Source organism: Acomys russatus, chromosome 5 (assembly GCF_903995435.1).
Source record: "Acomys russatus chromosome 5, mAcoRus1.1, whole genome shotgun sequence".
In the NCBI taxonomy this organism is placed as follows: Eukaryota; Metazoa; Chordata; class Mammalia; order Rodentia; family Muridae; genus Acomys; species Acomys russatus.
The window spans coordinates 11,904,773-11,927,099 of NC_067141.1; the positions used below are offsets into that span (position 1 = coordinate 11,904,773).

At 43.6% G+C, this 22,327-nt stretch overlaps 1 protein-coding gene across 1 annotated transcript; it reads right to left on the reverse strand.

Annotated features, from left to right (window-relative positions):
• Positions 1 to 703: 703 nt before the first annotated feature.
• C5H10orf88 (chromosome 5 C10orf88 homolog) lies at positions 704 to 19,822 on the reverse strand. The gene is made up of 6 exons (XM_051145440.1): positions 19,618 to 19,822; positions 18,821 to 19,024; positions 18,021 to 18,093; positions 14,320 to 14,526; positions 6,371 to 6,822; positions 704 to 1,069 (listed from the first exon to the last, which is right to left on the reverse strand). The coding sequence occupies exons 1-6, from the start codon at positions 19,779 to 19,781 to the stop codon at positions 835 to 837; spliced, it is 1,335 nt and encodes a 444-aa protein (XP_051001397.1). The 5' UTR covers positions 19,782 to 19,822; the 3' UTR covers positions 704 to 834.
• Between the last annotated feature and the right edge of the window lie 2,505 nt (positions 19,823 to 22,327).

Genomic DNA, 22,327 nt, shown 5'->3' on the forward strand with positions numbered 1-22,327 from the left:
GACACCGAGACTCTTGTATGATTTAAAAGCTTAGGCCTTTAGCTTGGGCTACCTGCCCCCACAGCGCCTCTAACCCCAATAATCTACCCATGTCCTGCCCTGAGCAACTACCTGGTCTGACTGTCAATCTCCACATCCTCTCTGAATCTCCTCTTTTCATAGCTTTCCCAGTGTCTCTTTCTCTCTACCAAGAAGTCCCACCTTCCACTTCCTGTCCAGCTGTTGGCCATCAGATTTTTATTAAAGGTACTCAGGGAATACCTGAGGCAGGTGATGAAGAACAGAGACACCCTCCACACAGTGCACCCCAACAACTATCTCAAACAGCCCAAGCACAGGAGATTCACCTCAGATAAACAGTAGGAAGTGAAACTGGTAATCTGAATGAAAGAGTCCAAAAACCCAACTTTCCAAAAATAATTAGGAAAAAAAAATCAAATATTTTAGCATTACTTTTCATACTCCTGAGACTATATTTTATAGGTATCTGTATAAATAAAAAATTCACTTCAAACATGTAATATACAATACAAACTAATAAATTGCATTAGAAAGTCCTTAAACATCTAAAACAGTTGAGCAACACAGGTGTACATTTCTGTAAGAGTGAAAAATACAGCAAGCAAAATAACTTTCAACCGTGTCAGGACACCTGCTGGTGCACAGACCTGCATCTACAGTAACAGGCGCAATGTAAATGAGCACTGAGGTCACTTCATGTGATACAACGATCCTTCAAAGGACATTAAAGACTTGATTTTGATAATCTTTTTGGATTTTGGCTTTATAATAAATATATAATAAATATCTGCAATAATTGGGTATGTCCATAGCTCATCTTTCTCCATTGGAAAGTCTTTCTCTGGAGTCATAGTGTCTTAGAGGCATCTCTGGGGGTGGGGAGTTGGGACTTCGCAGAAAGTCCACTAACAAAGCTATTTTAGCATCTATGTGCTCCTGGAGCTGATAGATCCGCTCATCAATGTGGTCCATAAGCTTCTTCTCCATCAGTTCCATGTTTTTAGAAAGAATCTTCTCCAAGTAGGAGCAAATAGGCTGCTCTTCCATCCTAAAAATAAAAAATTAAATATATCAATTTTCTCTTATATGATGACAAAAACAACTAAGGCAGCCGAATGGCAGATAAGACGTAGCGTTGGTGTCTTCTCTACAGATCTAAAACCTACAACAGTGGCCACAGTCCTGAGTGCACAGCACTCTCCTATTAACTGCTTTTGTTAGTTAAGACAATTGAAAACAATATAAAGCAAAGACAATACTTCAAAGAACAAGCTGAGGCTGCGCTGCAGCTCTGTAGCTCGAGTGTTTTTCTAGCATGTAAAAAACCTTCGGTGTGGTCCCTAGCACTGCATAAGACCAAATGCAGGGTCAGGAGAGACAGGTTGGTCACTAAAAGATCTGCCTTGCAAGCAAGATGATCCACATTAGACTCTCCACATTCAAATTAAAAGTAAAAGCTGGGGCTAGGGAGATGGCTCAGCTAGGAAAGCCACTGTCATACAAGTATAGGGACCTAAGTTCATATCCCCAGCACTCCATTAAAATAAAATAAAAAAACTAATGCTTGTACCTATAATCCCCATGGCTGTCTCAGAAACTGTTGGGATAACCTCCACATGTTGTATCAACTGGCTGTGAAGTGTGCCCCATATGCTCACTTGTTAATTGCTGTGCTGGCAGTGGCAGGTTAGCAGGATATATAAATGTCTGTTATTTCCTCACTTGCCTCCAAAGAGGACTCTCTGAGATTGTATGTTAAAAAGCAAGCTGCCTGTGGCGACGGTCCCATAACCTTCAGTGGCAGAAGGCAACACAGAGACAAGGACCTAGCACTGTCCTGCTGCTGATATGAGTAAGGAATGTGGGGTTTACAGAACAAAGAGCAGGCGGCTGGGGCAGGTTGACCAAGCAGAAGGACAGAGGCAGGACACAGAAGAGGGATGACTGGGGACTGAGTAGGGCAGTACAACAGAGAGGCATGTGGCGGGAGCACAGAGGCAGGGAAGAGACTGCGCCAGCAAAAAGGCCAACAGTGTTACACTATACAGATGCCTCCTTGTCTTCATTGTTAAACCCCATGTGAAACCACTGAAAGTCCCCTGCAATAAAAAACAAAAAACAAAAAACAAAAAACAAAAAAAAAACCTAAGCTGGGACATGATTAAAGAAGACACGGAAAAGTAACCTCTCTCCTCCTCCCTCATGTGCACACAAGTGCATGTACACCCTCATACACCAACACACACTTGCTAAGTTCACATGGACATGCCAGGTGTGGTAGTGAGAACTTAACATGCCAGCATTGGGTAGGTACAGACAAGAGACAAGAGGGCCCCAGGGGCTCTCTAGCCAGCCCGCCTAGTTTGATCAGAGGCTCTCGGCCAGTGAGAGACCCTATCTCAAAAGACAATGTGGACGGCTTCTGAGACAGCACACCTGAGCTTGTCCCCTGGCTTCCACATGCTGAGCAGGCTTCACCTGCAAGCACACACATGCACAAGGTGTAGCATACACCTCTAATTTCAGCACTTGGGAAAGGAGCCAAGAAGATCAAAAAGTTCACGGTCAATGCAGAGTCAATGGAAGGCTTGCCTGGGTGGGGCTGTTGAATGAGAACGGCCCCCACAGGCTCATATAGCTGAATGTTTGGTCCCCAAGTGGCAGAACTGCTTGGGAAGAGTTAGGAGGCGTGGCCTTGCTGGAGTAGGTGTGCCACTGGGGGTCGCTCTCTCAATTAGCCTAGTGCTTGTGCCTCAGTGGTAAGCTCTCAGCTACCGACGCCCAGTTACACCTGTCTGCTCCATGTCTCCACCATGACGGCCGTGGCTATAACCCTCTGGAACCCTGAGCTGCCAAATTACATGTTTTCTTTTGTGAGTTGACTGGGCCATGATGTTTTAGCATGGCAATAAAAAGTAATCAAGACACTGGGCTAGATGAAAAATCTGTCTCAAAAAACTAACAAGCCTTTCGGAAAGGGCTGTTGTATTCAGTGAACGCCAGAACAGTGAGCCTCACAGTGGGGCCGAAAATCTCTCCTCCAGGGACTCAATGAGAGCCAAAGTATCTTTAAGCTAATAGAAAGGCGGTATCTGACTCCTTCGTGCTTATGCTCCTGTGAACACAGTGGCATTCCCAAGTGTACGCGAGGTGTAAAGCCACTGTTCTAGTGACTCACACCATTGGTAGCACGGAATTCTCTCCTCCCTAGAATGCCCTAAGGCAGTGACTTACTGTATAAATACTTGCATTTCAGACCTTAACTCCCTTTGCTCTCAGTGTTCTTACTAATTACATGTTTTAAGGTAATACCTAGAAGACTGTAGCCAAAAGCTAATAGAGACTTGCACATATTAAAATATAGTTTTCCCTGAAGTTTTAAAATAATTTGCTTATTTCTCAGACTTACGGTAACATATGATGGTTTTATTATTTCCTGACTGTGAAGTAACATCAAAACCATTGTGTTTATACAAAATGTATGTAGAGCTCTGAGCTATTTTATCACATATACGATGTTCATCCCCAAACCATTAATCAGGAGGCACAACTTTTAACTACAAAGATATCTGTCCTGTCATTTCTTTGTGGCCTTTCTTTTCCAATGGCTGGATCCACTACCCAGTGGCTCTCAACATGGAGGTCTCATAGCAGATCTCCTGCATATTAGAATTAGATATTTACAGTATGATTCACAACAGTAGCAAAATTGAAGTTATGAAGTAGCAACAGAACAATTTGATGGTTGGAGTCACCATGACATGAGGAACTGTATTAAAGGGTTGCAGCATTAGGAAGGTTGAGGACCACAGCACTAAGCAGGACTCAGGCCTTCAACACATCCAATCTGTAACACCTTCCACTACAAACTCGTACTTTCAGTGGCTACAGGGTCATTCCATTATCTACTTTGTGTTGTGTTCTGTAGCTTGTGGTTTGTGAAAAGAAGTTATTAAATTTGTGAGCATCAAGTTATTTCCACAATCCCTTTCTACCTTTGAAATGCCCAAGGCTCTGCAGTGCATCTCTGCCCACTGCATCTCAAACTGGTGGTTTGCATCTTCTTTATTTTCTAGTTTTGATAGAAGCATGCCTGGTACCCACAGAGGTCAGGAGAGCACACCTGGATTACTGGGACTAGAGTTACAGGTGGTTATAAGTAATGAGGGTGCTGGAAGTTAAATCAACAAATGCTCCTAACTGCTGAGCCATCTCTCTCCAGCCTCTATTTCATTTTTGGGGTAGTAATTCTATGCCACTGTCCTGAGAGAGCCATCTTCACTAAAGCAGCATATGAGACTACAAACCCTCGTCATCCCTTCTTTAGCTACAGCCCACAAACGTTCATCTATTTTTTACACAGATTTATGTATTTTAAAAAATGTCTTTGTTGAGACTTCTTTTGTGTGTGATGTACGTGCGGTATACATGTGCACATGTTCATGTGAATACACATGTGTGTGTGTACCTGGGTTTACAGAGCAGGAGGCTGACATCCAGTGTCTACCTCTGTCACTCTATCCTATTTGTTGAGACCGAGTCTCTTACAGAACCGAGAGTTCATTGATTTAGTAAGACTAGCTGGCCAGCAATCCCCAAGGGTGGTCCTGTCTGCGCCTCCCCAGGACCAGGACTATAGGCATACACCACCACACTCAGGTTGTATTTTTTTTTTAAACAGATGGTTTGAAATTCAGGTCCTTATGCTTGCATAGCAGGCAGGCACTTTGCCAACTCCTAGACTTCTCGAAACAGAAAAGCCGTGTTGTTTTTATTGTCTTTCTGTTACTGTTAAATTGTGGGAAAGACTATAATCTTTGTCACAGGTGAAAGCAGTCTTGGCGGGCTTTACCCTTGGACACCCCATGGATATCTTGTGATAGACTGGGTGGAGCCATCCTGGGCCTGGAATTCAGGAAGCAGACTTGGGGACTCCACTTGGACTATTGTTTTTCTAATCGACCCTCAATGGGAGAAGGAGACCGCCCTTTGCATGTGACCCAGGCAGGTGGAGAGGAGAGAGCAATAGCAGGTTGACACTGGGCTTGAGCGCACATGGATCAGCGAACAGGCTGGACCAGCACACAGGCCAGAGACACCTAAGGGCCCGTCCCGTGGAACGGATACCGGAAGGTTCACTCTTTTTTCCCTTTAACCTTTTTCCCCTCTTGTGTAAGCTAATTGGGTTGTATAATAAAGTTTAGTTGTTAAGAAACAGAGCCTACATTAAACGATTTTTTTTTCCCTGTCCTGGACTCGCTTTGTAGACTAGGCTGGCCTCAAACTCACAGCGATCCACCTGCCTCTGGAGTGCTGCAATTAAAGGCGTGCACCACCACGCCCGGCCTGTTAAATGATTCCTTATCTATCTGTATGGTCAGAGAAAATGCTTTCTATAATTTCAGTCCTCTTAAATTTGATGAGGCCACTTTATGACTGGAGATACAATTTATGTCTGCAAATTTTCCACAGACATGAAAAAAGCTATTCTGTTACTGTTGGTAGAGCCTAGTATAAAGCGCTAATGTAATCATGTTGGTGTCGGTGATGTTTTCTTTCAAACTAAGTAAACTATGGTAATTATTTTCAGATGTAGATTTCAAACTAAGGCAGATTAAACAGTAGAGTAAAATGGTTAACTGGAACTATGAACAGAGTCTTGTATTTCAGGCCAGAACACCATCTGGGCAAACTATTATCATTTAGAAATATGCTATTTGGAAACATCCTAATCAAATAAATGCTGCAAAGATAATGGATTGAGACCTGAAGATAAGAGCCTCTGCACTATAAATAATTCCCTTCCCACTACAGCTTTTGACTATAAAAGTAGACCGGAACAGGCACAAGCTACAAAGGTAACCTGTTACAATGATGTGCATAACACACCTAGTCAAAGATGATAAATTCTCGCCAGGTGTGGCGGTGCAGCCTTTAATCCTAAAACTCAGGAGGCAGAGGCAGGTGGATCTCTATGAGTTTGAGGCCAGCCTTGTCTACAAAGCAAGTCCAGGACAGCTGGCCAAGACTACAAGAGAAACCCTGTCTCAAAAAACCAAACAAAACAAAACAAAAAGATAAATTCTCATAGTTCCTCCAAATTCATTCATGCAGCTTTCTATTGCAACCCATGGCTAATGGCTGTACCTCTTCCACAAATGCTTGAAACTGTGCAACACCAATTCCAGACACTTCTTTCAATGTGGTCCACTCTATTCTATTCCTATTAAGTGTGTCAGTGATGGACTGTAAATGCTGGGAACAGCTTCTCAGGCAAATCTCTTTCCCTTCATCTGACTCTCCCACCTACCAAATCTCAACCGTATTTGCCTTAAAACAAGATACTTACGAAACACCGACAATGCCCTCTCGGGGCTTGGAGATGTTTTCTTGCCATCTGGTATTATGTCCCACGCGGAGATGGTTGACCTGACTGCATAAATTCTGTAGAAAAGGCAGCAACTCAGAGTTGGGCACATTTGAGCTGCCACTTGCCTTCTTTGGTAAGAAAGAAGAGACTGCATTTTTAAGATCGTTTCCGAGGGAATGGGTCTGTGGCATAAGGTGACATGCCTCGTCATTTGTGCTAGATCCTTCTCCAGGTGGCTGTGTGCTTTTATCAATAAGAGTCTTTAAATTCTCAGTGATGGCTGAAGGTGTCAATCCAGTTCTAAAAGGAAACGGTGTAGAGGACGCCTTGTCTGAGACTCCTGACGAAGGCGAAGACTGCAGTGCGATCAGATGCTTGTGTCCTAGACTTCCCAACACTGACTGAAGCTGATCTCCGAAGGGGAGACAATTCTGAACGAGGAAAACAAGTAAGTATTAAAGAGTGAAGGCTAATGTCCGGAGTGGTTGCTACAAATCAGGCGCTGCACATTCTCAGTTCCATGAAGAAAGTTGTCACTGTTCAATGTTAAGAAGAGGACACAAAGGTGTAAAGCTCCTGCCCAAGGAGATCAGCCAGTAAGAGGCGGGGTTGGGACATAGATCTAAATCTCTTTTTAAAAAGTTTATTTATGTATTTTATGTGTGTGAATGTTCTGTCTGCATGTGTTCCTGCACACCAGGAGAGGGCAGCAGATCCCATTATAGATGCTTGTGAGCTGCCATGTGGTTGCTGAGATTTGAACTCAGGACTTCTGGAACAGCAATCAGTGTTCTTAACAGCTGAGCCACCTTTCCAGCCCCAACCTAAACTTCTTTTAATATTTCACTATATCTTTTCCTAAGGAACATATTAAAATAGTCACTACCCTTTAATCCCAGCACTCCAGAGGCAGAGGCAGGTGGATCGCTGTGAGTTCAAGTCCACCTTGGTCTACAAAGGGACTCCAGGATAGGCACGGCTACACAGAGAAATCCTGTCTCAAAAAAACAGAAAACAAAACAAACAAACCATATATATATATATATATATATATATATAAACTATAATGGTAAAATATACTAACTAACTGAAATGTTTTCACTACTAAAGGCTTCCTTATGGCAGTAACATATAATATAGTTGATCATTTTCTTTTAGACTTATTTATTTTGTATTTTTATGTATATGTATGTATGCCTGAGCCTATGTATATACACCAGGTATATGCAGGTGCTCACAGGGCAAGGAAAGGGTATCAGCCTTTGGAACTGGAGTTACAAACAGTTGAAACCACCTGATGTTGATGCTAGAAATAGGATCTAGGACCTCCACATGAGCCCAAGTACTCTTAACTGCTGAGCATTCTCCAGCCCCAATTAATCATCTTCTCAAAATTCAACCCAGAATGTCCATTTTGTCATATAATATACTAGTCATTTTACCTGGCCATATCTTTTGCAATGGGTTTTCACGGAGGTTACATGATGGACAGTTACACTACTGCAGATGTTTGATGGGCATATTGGTGACATTTTTGATGACTAAAGTGACCTACCCCTTGGCTGTGCTTGCTTTAATAATTTCTAGGATAATTAGTTATGTATATTCTGGAGCCACAACCAAACTGACCATAAGAAGATCTTGGCTCATCTTAAAGAGAAGGCTGCAGCACCCTTTCTATTTGCCTTTCAGTTTTTCCAATAAAGAACAGGTAAATGACCTCTAGCCTAACAAACACTGTTAAGACAAATGATTTGATTTTAACTTTAAAACCTAGATGCCAGCCATGGATTTCTTTTTCCAGCCAGGGACTATCATCTTCTATGGCTGGTCAACAGCTCGTGAGAGGCAGGTCCAAAAAGTACTCATCAGGGTTAACTAAAGAGACTATGTTGATGTGTTCATCTAAAGACTTGAAAATATTACCATGAGGCCAAGCCTTTACCCAACAAACTTTTACCAGAAATCTCCTCAGTGCTGCACTCCAGTTCAAGCATAAGACATATGTCAGTGAATAAACCACATTAAAATCCCTGACCTCATTGGAACCTACATGACATATAAGCATGGGAAGATCCAAGACATGGAGGGAGAGGGAAGGGAGGGAGGAAGGGGCAAGGGAGGGAGGGAGGGAGGGGGAGGGAGGGAGGGAGGGAGGGACTATATCACAGGATGGAGATGATGATGAATACTCTAGGGAAAAATCAAGTAGGCAGGCAGGATACCGGCCAGGGAAGCAGAGGTTGGGGGAGGGGGGGGGCGTCTACACAGCCGGTCCCTATCTAACCTCTTTACTGAACTTCGTTTTCAAAAAGGCTCTTTGTAAAAAATGTTACCCTGTTGTTAATTTATCTTGTTCTACTGAATGCCAGTTTTGAATAAACCTTGACATATCCCTGCAACAACAAAAAAAATCATTTATATTCACACAGTTACAGCATTAGATATCCTTCCTTTAGCTTAAACGAGCTTTATTCGGTCATAATGGAAATGCCCACTTTCTATTACAGCTCAAAACTGTACACTAGGGAATTGACAAATATGCACTAAAGGCAATGAGATTTATACTATAGTCCACGTCAAAATTATGGGTTGCCATTAGTTTAGCAGGAAAAAAAATTAAACAATCGTAACTGTAAAAGTATTTGCTAAAGGTAATCCTTTTTGACAAATATATACTGCAGTTATCTGTAAAAAAAAAAAAAAATTCACTAAGCTGGGCATGGTGGTGCACACCTTCAATCCCAGCACTCAGGAGGCAGAGGCAGGTGGATATCTGTGGATATCTGTGAGTTCTAGGTCAACCTGGTCAACTCTACCCAGAGAAACCCTGTCTCAAAAACAAAACAATACAAAAATCACTAATTATAAAAACTAGCCAGCAGAAATGTAAAATGCAATAATGGAAAACAGCATAGAAGTGACTCAAAAATTTAAAAACACAACTGCCATATGCTCCACAAGCTCAATTCTGGATTCCAGAACTCCTAGCCACAAGGTACATGGTCGTAACCTATCACTGTGGCTGTCAAGAAGGAAGGCCTTCCACGTGTTTCAGTACACAGAAAACTCAAAGGATTCACACAAACTGTCGCCTTGGTTACCTCTGTGGAACAGAGTGACAGCAGTAAGAACACCGTTACTTTCCACCTAATAACTTTCTCTGAGTGAAATTCATGGAATAGAAAACTTTATTAATAGAATAAAGCCATAAAAAATGTAATTTTTCTCAGAGTCAAGTTTTTAAAAGATAGTGAGCTGATTCTATTTAATTGATCACTCTCCTCCAATCATTTCCATAATCCTTCATATTTGTTGTTTGCTTTTTTACATCTACTAAAAGATTATAATACACGTGAACTTTGCCTCAGAAATCACCATTTAAAACACTGATTCCTAAACTCTACCCTGTCAGATTTGTAGGTAACAAGAAAGGGCCTGGAGTTAATCTTCTGAAAACATCGCAAAGGACTTTGCAGTCTATGGAACACACTTTAAGAAAAAAATCAGACTAGCTGGACATGGAGGGACACACCTTTAATTTCAGTAGTCAGGAGGCAGAGGCAGGATCTCTGTGAGACTGAGGCCAGCCTGGCCTACAGAGTGAGTTCTAAAACAGCCTGGACTCCATAAGAGAGACCCTGCATAAAATATATGGGGGGCTGGGGGGGGGGCGGGAAGAGAAAGAAAAATCAAACTGTCATAGCTCCTAAAAAGGCACAAACCTCAAAAGCTGACAAATATTTCCACTATCCTCAATATTTCTTCATATAGCTACCTTCTAATCTCCACTTTATGTCTAAACTTCTTGGAAAAACCTGTTTGCATTCAATACCTCCAGCTACTATCCAATCCTCCATAATGTGCTTTATATTCTATTACTATTTAAATTCACTTGCTAAATAAGTATTTATAGGATAACCCAAACCAGCATATATGTGTACATACACATAGTGCCATAAACAAAAAAACAAGCCTCCGAGTGCATGTTCTTTTAATCTCAGCACTCAGGGCTCCTCACGTTATGAGGAAAAACAATAACTAACTAATATATAACAATCTCATCAACAGGGCACAGACAAAACTGCGATAAACTGGGTGACAGAGAAGGTCTCATTTAAGGATATAATGACTAAGGTGAAATTAGAATAAGAAGGAAACAGATGCAATAACATCATAGAAGGGGAGTTCTAGCCAAAGAGAACAACTGAATACGAAGGCCCTGTGGCAGCTTGTGTACATGAGGAATATGAACACCAGAAAAGAACGTCAACAGGGACCCAAGGACCTGTCGCCAAGGTGAGGAAGGAAGGAGTGCCAGGATGACAGCTGGGTGCACAGACAAGTAGCCAGTGCCTTTACACGTGAAACAGGGGCTTCGGCTTCCCTTTGAGTGCATTCTGCTTGCGTGGCTGAGCAGGAGGACCAGGCAGGAGCCTAAGGAACCAAGTGAGAAAACACTGGGCAGGAAGTAAACCAGAGACCGCCATTTGTTTTAAAATGTTTTTATGGTTTCTGAAATCTTCAGGTCTCCTGGTTCCCGTACCTCTTCTGCCCAGGGCTGCCCCGACTCCCGCAGTGAAACCCGGCAGTACTTACAAGTTTTTGCAGTATTTCTAAGTTTCCACCTCGACACTGTGATCTTTACAGTGGTAGAAGAGAATTTCATTATAGAACACCATGACTGACCCTGCTGAGGGAGGCAGAACTCCTGAGTGACAGACAAGAGCCAGCCTCAGCTCACCCAGCATTAGAACCTCCCTTTGATGGCAGCTGCTACTCGATCACACTGGTGCCTGCTCTCCTTCTAGTCCTCCTCCCTCTCCCCACGGTTCGCCAGATGCAGCTACTCTCCAGGGGTCTTTCTAGTTTCAGCCTCTCTGTTCACAGTGTTCCTACAGTGGTGAACACCTCCCAAACCTCCCTTCTACCCAGCCACCTCCTCCTCTCCTGACCACAGCTACAAATGCCATAATATCCTTCCAGGAAACGCCTTGTTCACAGCAAAGTTTTACATTCCCCAAACTGGACTCCTTTTACCAAGTGTCCTCATCCCGTTGGTTCCACTTACATTTCTGGTAATGTCATCCTCAAAATCTCAATTTTTCACTGCTTCAAATAATGAATGGTGTTAACTGTCTAGTCCCAATGACTGTGCTCCTTGGCTTATTAATCTCACCTGTCATCTGGGGGAGAGAAATCACATACAGCTGGGTCTCTCTGTCATAGTCTTACTTTCCTTGGGTTTACCTTCCACATAGCAGTGGTTTAAAACCTCTTTTAAAATAGGCCAAAATGCTTACAAACTTAAGACAGCATCCAAGCTCTCTATGATCTAGCACAAGTCTTTAAATCTCTCCTGTCTGTTCACTTCCTTTCGTTTCTTAGCAAACCCCACTCCCTCCAGCACAGCTCTCATCCGTTATTAGCATTCCTCTAAAACAGCCAGCCTCTAGACAAACCCGGCTAACCCCATCTTCCTCTTTCACAGCCCAAAGACATACCACTGATTGCACTCACTAACTTCAGTATGTCTTCCTTTTTATTTTATTTATTTTTTTTTTCTTTTTGGTTTTTCAGGGGAGCCCTGGCTGCCCTGGAACTTACTCTGTAGACCAGGCTGACCTCAAACTTATAGAGCTCTGCCTGCCACTGCCCCCCGAGTTCAGGGACTAAGGTGTAGGCCACCACAGCCCAGCAAGCACACCTTCCTCAACCTCATCACTCACCACATAGAAGGCAAATGGATGAATCTAGAAAAGATCAGCCTGAGTGAGGCCACCCAGACCCCTGAGTACACACACATGGTGTGCACTCACGCATAAATGGGTTTTAGCCATAGAGCACAGGATAAATATACTACAATGCACAGACCCAAAGAAGATAAGCAACAAGGAGGATCCAAAAGTCTCTCTCAGAAGGGGAAACAGAAGAGGCACTGAAGTGGCTGAAGAGAGGGAACAAGGTAAGACGGGGAGCGCCGAGAGATCTGAGGGTGGAGAGCAGACCGGGGAGAGCCTGGCCAGGACAACGGAGGCCTGTAGAGAAAAAAGAAACTGTGGGTGGGGGCATCTCTGGGACAAGGTGGAGACCCCAGTAAGGGTAGGCTTTTTGGGAGGATTTAAGGGGGACTCTAGCAGAGACTCCTAGTAGCAGAGGTCACAGAGACTGAAGAGGACACCCTTTAACTAGACAAGTCTCCTAGTAGAGGGAGGGGACACTAACCCACCCACAAAAACTTCGACGCAAAATTTACCCTGCCTACAAGATGCGCAGGACAAGATGGAGCAGAGGTGGAGGGAATGTCCAACCAGTGCCTGGCCCCGCCCAAGACCCGCCCCATGGGACAGAGCCAACCCCTCACACTAGTAAGGATACTCTGCTATGCTTGCAGACAGGAGGCTAGCTGAGTTGTCCTCTGAGAGGCTCCACCCAGCAGCACTTCAAAACAGATGCTGAAACTCACAGGCAAACATTGAGCAATGCATAGGGAGTCTTGTGGAAAAGTGTGAGGAAGGAGAAAAGGACCTAGAGGTGACAGGAGCTCCACAAGACCACCAACGGAGCCAATTAAGCAAGGCCCAGAGGGGTTTGCTGAGACTGAAGACTCATCCAAGACCCATGCATGGACTAGACTTATGCCCCCTACAAAGATGTAGCCAATGGGGGCTGTCCCTGACATGGACTCTGTTGCCTGCTCTTTGATCATTCCCCCTGGTTAGACTGCCTTGCCAGGCCACAGGGGAAGAAGACACGCTCAGTCCTGATGCGATTTGATGAACTGGGGTGGATGGGAAGGGGCCCCCCCTTTTCTAAGGAATAGGAGACGGGGGTGAGGGAAAGTAGGACTGGAAGGAGAGGAGAATGGGGCTATGACCAGGGTGGTAGGCTACACACTGATTACCCTTCATTCCCTAAAGAGGGAACAAGCCAGAGTCTTGTTCACTGCTGAATAAATGTGTAAAATGAGTTCAGGAAACACTGAGGATATGCAGTCAGAACATCCTGTAGAAGAGCAAGTCTACAAAATGTGGCTTTTATAAAAATTATAAACAGATGACAATTAAATCATCAGTGTAGAAATTAATAGAAAAGTCAATATACTATATTACTGTATAAAAGGTCAGCATTAAAAAGAAGTTTTGAGTTTTTTTTTTTGCTTTTGGAAGAGGGGCATGTTTGAGCAAGCATGTATGTGTGTGTGTGTGTGTGTGTGTGTGTGTGTGTGTGCGCGCGCGCACGCGTTTGGGGGTAGGGGAGCTCTAAAGTCAGAAGATTACTTCAAGTTCTCACCTTCCACCTCTTTGGGACAAGGTCTAACCCCTTAGTGAACTCCAAAAGATTCTCATGCCTCCACCTCCCATCTACACAGGGATCACGGACACATCTAATAATGCTTCCTGCGCCCAGGGGTTCTGCTCGATCTAAGGCACCAACCAAGGACAATACGTGCAGTCATCATCAAACCCCTACCAAGATCTAGCCAAGGGACAGGACATTCTCCACAGTTAAGTGGAGACTGGGGACTGACTTTCACACGAACTCTGGTGCCCCATATTTGGCCATGTCCCCTTGATGGGGAGGCCCGATGGCACTCGGAGGAAGGCTAGCAGACTACCAAGAAGAAACTTGATACCCTAGCATCATATTCAGGGGGAGGAGGTCCCCCTCAGTCACAGTCATAGGGAAGGGGAATGGGGTGAAAGTGGGAGGGAGGGAAGAATGGGAGGATGCATGGGATGGGATAGAAAATGAGATGTAATATGAATCATTTTATTTTTCAATAAAAAAAAAAAGAAAGAAAAGAAAAAGAGGGGGAAAAAAGTAATGCTTCCTGCTTTTACATGAGCGCTGGGAATCTGAACTCAGGCTCTGCACCGCCGCCACAAGCCAGCATTTAAAACAGAATATGACCCATCTTTACTTGCCTGCTGCTGAAATCTGATCATATTCATCAGCTGCTGAGCTCCAGGGGAAAGCTTCGAACCCATGGACTCCATGATGGTTTGGACATTGTCCAGGTCGATCCGTGACCCTATAGCAGGAGAGCTCGGGGAAGGAGTTGCTGACCTTGGTCTCACGTGCACCACCACTTTACTGACGAGGACACAGTGCTTTTCACCGAAGGACAGCAACTATCATCAAACAGAAACATTCCAAGAAACGACAGCGGTTTTAAAAACAACCATCACTCAAAGACACTGCTTGGTATAACCACAGCAAGACAGGCCACTCAAGATTCTATAAGTTAGCTTCAAGTACATTTAAATGTTAGAAAATAAATTCCAATGTATCATGAGGCAAACACCAAGTATTTAGGTAAAGATATCCTTTCCAAGCCATAAGATAAACATACAGAATATGAAAGCTTTGTTTACTTAGTTTAAGGAATTAAAAGTAAACCACACCTGGCTGGGGGGACAGCTCAGCGGTAGAGCACCTGACTAGCATGCTCAGGGCCCCAGGTTTGAGTCCTCCATCTGACCAGAGAGAAAAGGAAACCCAAGAACCCTCCATCTTAGTGTACCCCAGTTGGCTTTAATATTATTTAATATAAAATAATAAAACTGTCCAGATGACCACACAGGGTTTGTTTAATCCTAACCACAATTCAGTCTTCTGCAGTTCAGCAAAGACTATTTAATGTGTTAAGCGGCTGGTGGTTTACATAGAAAGTAGAGTTCAGGGTTACTTTCTTTTTTTCTCCAAGACAGGGTTTCTCTGTGTAGCCTTGGCTGTCCTGGATGCACTTTGTAGACCAGGCTAGCCTTGAACTCACAACGATCCACCTGCCTCTGCCTCCCGAGTGCTGGGATTAAAGGTGCACACCACCACTCCTGGCTTCAGGGTTACTTTCTAAGTAGGTGAAAGACACTCAAGCTTGGAGCCTGGCTCTCATGCCTTTTATCAGCACAGATTTTCCATTTTTTGTTTTTGTCTTCCCACTTACTTTGGGGTACTGAGAGAACGGTAACTCACACACGCTAGGTTAGTGCTTGCCACAAAGATGCTAGGTTAGTGCTTGCCTGCCACAAAGCCGTTACTCCCCACACTCAGACAGTTTAGGCTATGCATACTTCTGAACCAAAAGGCATTTCATTAATGGTATAAGGGAAGGGCTTTAAGTCAGGTGCACCTGAGTTTAATTTTCTTTTTTATGATTTATTATATGTACAATGTTCTGCCTGCATGTGTGCCTGTCTGCCAGAAGAGGGCACCAGATCTCACTATAGATGGTTATGAGCCACCATATGGTTGCTGGGAATTGAACTCCGAACCTTTGGAAAAACAGCCAGTGCACTTAACCTCTGGGCCATCTCTCCAGTCCCTGAGTTTAAATGTTAAGGGCTGTTACTGCACAACCTGTGCAACCTGGGCAAATGCTAAAACTGAAGCAGAGGATGGTGAGATAACTTTGCATAGAGGTTTGTGTGCCAAAATAGCCACTAGAGTCACTGGGTGAGAGCTCAGAATTCTGTATTAGGAACATTTACAGAAGCTTCCGTACATGCCAGAGGGCTTCCCTAGTTGAAAGCTCTCTTCAGACTAACACATGCTTCCACAGAACAGTTGCAAAAATTATTCACTTTGACAGACACATAAACTCCTCTTACAAACACAGAGGTAAAAAAGAAACTGATATTCTCTAAACTCTGAGTGTGGTACCAAATATGGGACAGTCCTCAACGGCTAGGGAAACACTCATTAAATTTATATTCTATTATCCTTATTACCTTCCTTCTTTAATCTGTATTTTTACATTTTAGTTTCTTCACACAAAATCTCAGTCATTAGCTCTGGAGAGTCTGGAACTAACTACATAGACCAGGCTGGTCTCAAACTGATGCTCCTGAGTACTGGTATTATAGGTGTCTGTCACCACACTGGGCCCTACTGTTTCCTTTATGTTTTATAACCCCAAGACCCTTTTTTCATCATTGACTACAGTATATTTTTGTTTTGTGTAGTTTTTTTGAGACAGGGTCTCTCTATGTAGCATTATCCTAGAACTTGCTATATATATCACGCTGGCCTTGAACTCACAGAAATCCACCTGACCCAGCCTCCCGCGTACTGGGACTAAAGGTCTGTACCACCGTGACCAGAGACTACAGTATATATTTTATATTATATATGTTACATACAATCAGTAAAACCTGATTATCACCTGCCTTGTCCCACTAAAACGGAGGCTGGCATTCCTAAATGCCTTGTGCAGTAGCTGCTATCAACAGGTACAGACAGTTTCGATAGATAAATTATTTTATTTAAATGCCTTTACAGGCTATTAGTTTATTCCACTTTAAGTGACATTGGAATAAGCAGTTTTATGAAGAACTGTGCTCTTCAATGAGAATCATTTCTTATATGAAAACTATGTCTTTCTCCTGTGATAATAAGCACATACTTTCAGAGATTAAAAGGGCCCAAGAACTTTGTTTCTAGGGAACATTAATTTTCCTCATGAAGTAGGTGCAAATAGTTAAGTAAGCTGCCATTGGCCAAAACGCTGGCTGGCAACAAAGCTGCATTAGCATGTTAAGCGGACTTGAGTTCTCCAACTCAGGGCCTATTCCCAAACTCTGACAACATCACTAATATCAACCTTAAGAATATTTTTCTGGGGCTGGAGAGATGGCTCAGAGGTTAAGAGCACTGACTGTTCTTCCTGAGGTCCTGAGTTCAATTCCCAGCAACCACATGGTGGCTCACAACCATCTGTAATGTGATCTGATGCCCTCTTCTGACTTGGGGGTGTACACACAGAGCATTGTATTCATAATAATAAATAAATTAAAAAAAAAAAAAAGAATATTTTTCTGAAGCTGGGAGCAGTGCCACATGCCTGTATTCCCAGGACTCGGGAAGGCAAAAGCAGGTGGATCTCTGTGAGTCTGAGACCAGTTTGGTCTACAAAGTGAGTCAGAGCAGCCAAGGCTATCCAAAGTAACCCTGTCTGGGAAAACCAAAAAGCCAAAAACTGGAGAAAAAAAAAAAAAAAGAAAGAAAGAAAGAAAAAAAAAAAAAAAAGAAAAAAGAATATCTGGCTGAAGACAATAGTCTGAATTTCTTAAAATCTCTGGCTCTCTTGTTTGAACTTTTTCTCCATCCTTTACATGCAGGGACAATTTTACGTCTGCCTTTTGTGTTGCTATAGCTTTATAGAAAGACTTTTAAAATGTTCAATAAATAATAATAATAATAATAATAATAATAATAATAATAATAATAATAAAAATAAAAATAAAAGAAACCCTGTCTCAAAAAACAAAAAATAAAAATAAAAATGTTCTTAGCTGAGTTTCACAAGGCTTCAAAATATAGTATTACTGTACTAATGAAACATTTTTCTGTAACTAATAAAGTACCACACTGTAAAGAGAATTTCAATGGGCTTTTCTGTTGTTGGTTGGTTTTTTTGTTTGTTTGTTTTGTTTTTGTTTTTAATTTCAATGTTTTAAGGACTGGTAATTTTTTTTAACATAATAATGCCCCTTTACAACTAACTAAGCATCTCTGGACTAAACCTAGACCAAGGTGGACTATTTGTGCTGCCAAACCAAGAGAAAATAAGTTATGTGAAGAACACAAACAAGACTTTAAATCTTAAAATTTAGCAATGACTTACCTTTATTTTACAAGCATGTGCGGGAGACTCCAATTTTAGATATTTTTTGTACAACACAATCTCTTCGTGTTCGCTAAAATAAAAGAATTGATTTTTAACAGCCATTGCTTGTAAACATTAACATATACTTAACAAACACTACTTTTTGGGGACACTACTTCATCGCTGGGATTCCCTTTTCCTGGTCAGGCACAGGGAATAAGAGTTAAGCAGCTATCTCGGAAGCCTGAACAAGGTAGCATGCAGCGTATTTTAAAGTTCTGTAAACACCACTGTTATTTCCAACATGTGTAGGACATGGAGTCTGGATTATATTAAGGATAGATCTGGGCAGAACCTTATAAGAGACTAGGGGAAAAAATCATAAATTGCCCATCTTATAATAGGTTAATAAAGAGGCTGATGTGGCAGTCTTAGGTTTATATACACTTACATGGTGCTTTCTCGAAAGGAATACATTCAGAGTTTAGAATGTATAATTGTTTTAAAAAGAGACCTTGCTGAGTTAAATGAGAGAAACAAGAAAACTTACCAGGTCTTCATTTTAATAAAGCTCTCCCACTAATTACCATGACCTACCGATGAACTCCGGTTAATTAGGCCTAAATGTCCGTATTTATAAGCTTGCTCATCTACCTGGTCGTTTGAAGACTTAGTGGTCTAACCTATGCCAATTGGTATGTTTTTACCTTCTCTTCCCTAACGACTCCCGTCAATGTTAGAAAATCCACAGACACTGAAAGCGCCAAGACTAAAGACACTGATTGAGATGAACACTTTCACCTGAACAAGTCACAAACCTGTCATCCAGGACCGTGCAGACCTTCTTGCCCCGACTGGTTCCACAATACTCCTCCCCTACGTATATTTCCATGTTTCTTGCTGAACTCTGAATGCCAACCGAAAGGATTTCTTCACCCTCATTAAGCCCACACTTCAGGTAAAGGAAGCAAGGGTTTTCATCTCGGGGGCTCTGGCTGCTTTTCAGACTCACCAGATCCCGGCTGAGAAGGAAATTTATAAAACATCACACAGAGAACTTTCCTGAATAGAACCATAACCCACTGATCCCTTCAGACTCACTTCTACTTGCCCTGAGGACCAAGAACCTTCCCCAACACCCACAGATGCCCCACACAGAATTCATAAGGAACAGAGGCTTGAGGAGCCAGGGCATTCCTTTCCACCTACACCGTGGGCAATTCCACTCAAATCTCTTAATTCATTCGCAGTCAATTAAAAGCGTTTAGTGAATGCAAACGAAAGACTACAATGTGTCTTTTTTTCTATGATGCCGTGGTTCTTCATGGCTGAACTTGGTCCATTCCTATTACACCGAATAGAAGGTTGATTGATTTCGGGTGTGGGGGAGAGGAGCCTGTGGAAGTGTCCCGCCTGACTGTAGGATCCTGAATCCGAGTTTCACCAGGCCTCTTCGGCCCAGCGGGTACCACTTGCCCGCAGCCTCGCCCACCTCCCGGGACCACCGCCCTCAGCCCACCGCGGCCGACCCCGCAGCCTAGCTCCCCCGCTGCCTCGGCTCCCTGCCCGCCTCCCGACAGTAGCGTGACTGTCACCCGGCTCCGGCCCGGCGCACCCCGGAGCTGGCGGCACCAGCAACTGCTCGAAGTCCAAGTCTTGGACACCTGGCCCAACCCGGCTAAGAAGGAGGCTTTGGGTCAACGCCCCGCACACAGCATCCCAGGACGAGGTCAGCGTCGGGCCGCGGTCCAGTCCCGGATCTTCGATCGCGGTCTCCATTCTGTCTCCAGCCAAGCCGCGCCGGAACCTCTCTTGCGGAGCTTGCGTTTCCTTCAGTGCCGAGTGGAGGTGAAGGTTCAGTACAACTTCCGGTTCTTCCCCGCCCCCCCCCCTTCAAATCCCGAGAAGCCAATCAACAGAGATACGCATGCGCACCTCGTCTGACTTCCCGAAGTTTATTCAAAAAAATCTTCCCTAGTGCCCTGAATTCCTTGCTTTTGGAACAGGTGCCTTGCGCATGCGCGATACTCTGCCCGCGAAAACGAAGCAGTTGATTTCGAAGTTAGCTATGGCGACCCAGCCAGCTGACCAGCGATGTTTTGGGAGGTGGGAGGGAGGGGGTGAGGGGCGGGCGGGACGGTTTGGGGACCCTGACGGTAATCCCGAAGCAGATTGGTGTGTTCTCCTCCGTTCAAGCCACCTACCTGTAAGACCAGCTCCCAATCGGAGGACCTTGGGAGAGGACGCCAGGGTCCCTTCCTGCACAGACCTGTGGAGTATATGCCGCCCCCGGGCCGCATTTGAAGCAAAGGGGCCACGGCTCATCGTGTGATTCTACTCACGTCACCTCCGTGGGCTGCTGTGGAGTGGAGCGTGGAGCTCGGATTTAGCACTGCTGAATAATGTTGAGTGGCAGAAGGCAATTAAATAGATGAATCAATGGTGCCACTAAGACCCGGTTCCTGGGCTTGCATGCCCCGAGTGGCAGAACTCTTCAAAGACACATCCACGGGGCTCAAAGCTGAGACGTAAAAGTTCTTCACTCTTGGTCCTGGAGAGATGGCTCAGTGGTTAAGAGCGCCGCCTGCTCTTCCAGAGGTCCTGAGTTCAATTCCCAGCAACCACATGGTGGCTCACAACCATCTATAATGTAATCTGATACCCTCTTCTGCAGAGAAAGCACTCATATGCAATTAAAAAATAAATAAATCTTAAAAAAAAAAAAAAGTTCTTCACTCTTAGAACTGACAAGAACTGGCAAAGGGTCTCCGACACTGCGGAAGTAGATTGGACCTTCAAGCTTTCTGAGGTGACAAGAGAAATCAAGGGGAACTTGAAACTTTATAGATACAGGAAAGAAAGCTAGGTGTTGTCTGCCCCCCAGTTATCTTCCTGAAGTGGCTTGTGTAGATAATTTAAACACCTTTTGAGGTGGGGTGAGAATTTTTTTTATAGAAATGTGGAATATCTGAATTTCAATCTTGTGCCTGAGGCCATCTAATCTCTGGAGAATAGTTGTGTCACCCATGACCTAGTTTTGTCCCAGAACTTAGAGTTCACTACTCACGAAAAAGTTTTGCTTTAATTTTCATTTTAGTCTCTATGTGGACTCCTGTCCAAAAATGTGTTAATGTAATCTGGCAAGAAAAAGATGGTTGAATGTATTTTCTACAGGCAGTCACCAGAATCTGTATAATGAGTTCACCAAGTTTGAAAGAGAAATCAAAGACTCAATATAAACTAAGTCCAGAAACAGTAACCTATAATTTTTTTTAATTTTGTTTGTTTGTTTGTTTGTTTTTAAACTTCACTCGCCCTAAGTTGTCATCCTTCTTGTTCTGTATAGTATGGATAAACACTGAAGATGAACACTCAGAGTGCATAGCCGGCTGCAACTTGGTGTAGCCCCTGAGTGTCCAGAAGACGGTTTTTCAAAGTCGAGGCATTCTCACTGAGCTGCTTCAGCAAGGCTGTGCAGAGGAAGCAGTTTTAACAGAAGCTAACAGAAGCCCTTAGGCAGGGAAGGAGGGTCTGCACAGACAGCTAAAATAAACAGTTAGCTAGAGGAGGTGCCTTACAAACAAGCAGTTTTAACAAAGGCTGAGTGAGATAAGTTAGGTAGGACATCCTGACCTTTGGTTATTAGAACAGGAACCAAATAGGGTAGTTTTTCAGAGGATTCTCCATCAAGGAGATCCGATTCTAGGTACACCTGGAACCAGCCTCAGCAAGAGCAGAAGATGGGGGAGCCTTTGTACTGTCTTGCCCTGTCCCACTTCCTCTGGTTATGAATTAGGTGAACACGTGTGGACCAACCAAAGGGCAGTACACTCTAGAAGCACCAACTTGCAGTTTTGTGCACAAGTGTGCATTTTGATTTCCTTAATTAAGGCTGATGAATCAGAAACCTAAAGACACCTGTCATAAAAGACTCCTGCCAATAAATTGCCATTTCCTCATTTTCTCAATCTCTGTTTGTCACTGTTGTTGAAGTGTTAGCTTCATCTGAGCCATTCTGGAAGTTTCTTTACCAAGCTCATGAGCCCATCTTTATCTCCACCACGTCATCCCCGGGCTCTGCACTCTACCCCTTGATGCTGCTAATGGAACCAACATGACCTTTACACCTTAGCATTTCAAAGCCCCTTGCACTCTGATCCTGCCTCCCTCCCAATCTCCTTTCCCTAGAATATTCTTTCTTTCCAATAATTGGGGGGGGGGGGGGCAGGGAACCTACCACTCATAGCCAAGCTTAAATTTCTGTTACAGAATGAAATCGTTCCCTTGGCTACATTACACTTTGAAGAACTATAATCCTCCTGCCG

Coding starts and splice junctions, on each gene's coding strand:
- C5H10orf88 (XM_051145440.1), bottom strand. CDS start 19,781: ATGGAGACCGCGATCGAAGATCCGGGACTGGACCGCGGCCCGACGCTG. Junction 19,025..19,617: donor CTGGTGCCGCCAGCTCCGGG/GTGCGCCGGGCC, acceptor TTTCCTTCTCAG/CCGGGATCTGGTGAGTCTGA. Junction 14,527..18,020: donor CACATGCTTGTAAAATAAAG/GTAAGTCATTGC, acceptor GTTTGATGATAG/TTGCTGTCCTTCGGTGAAAA.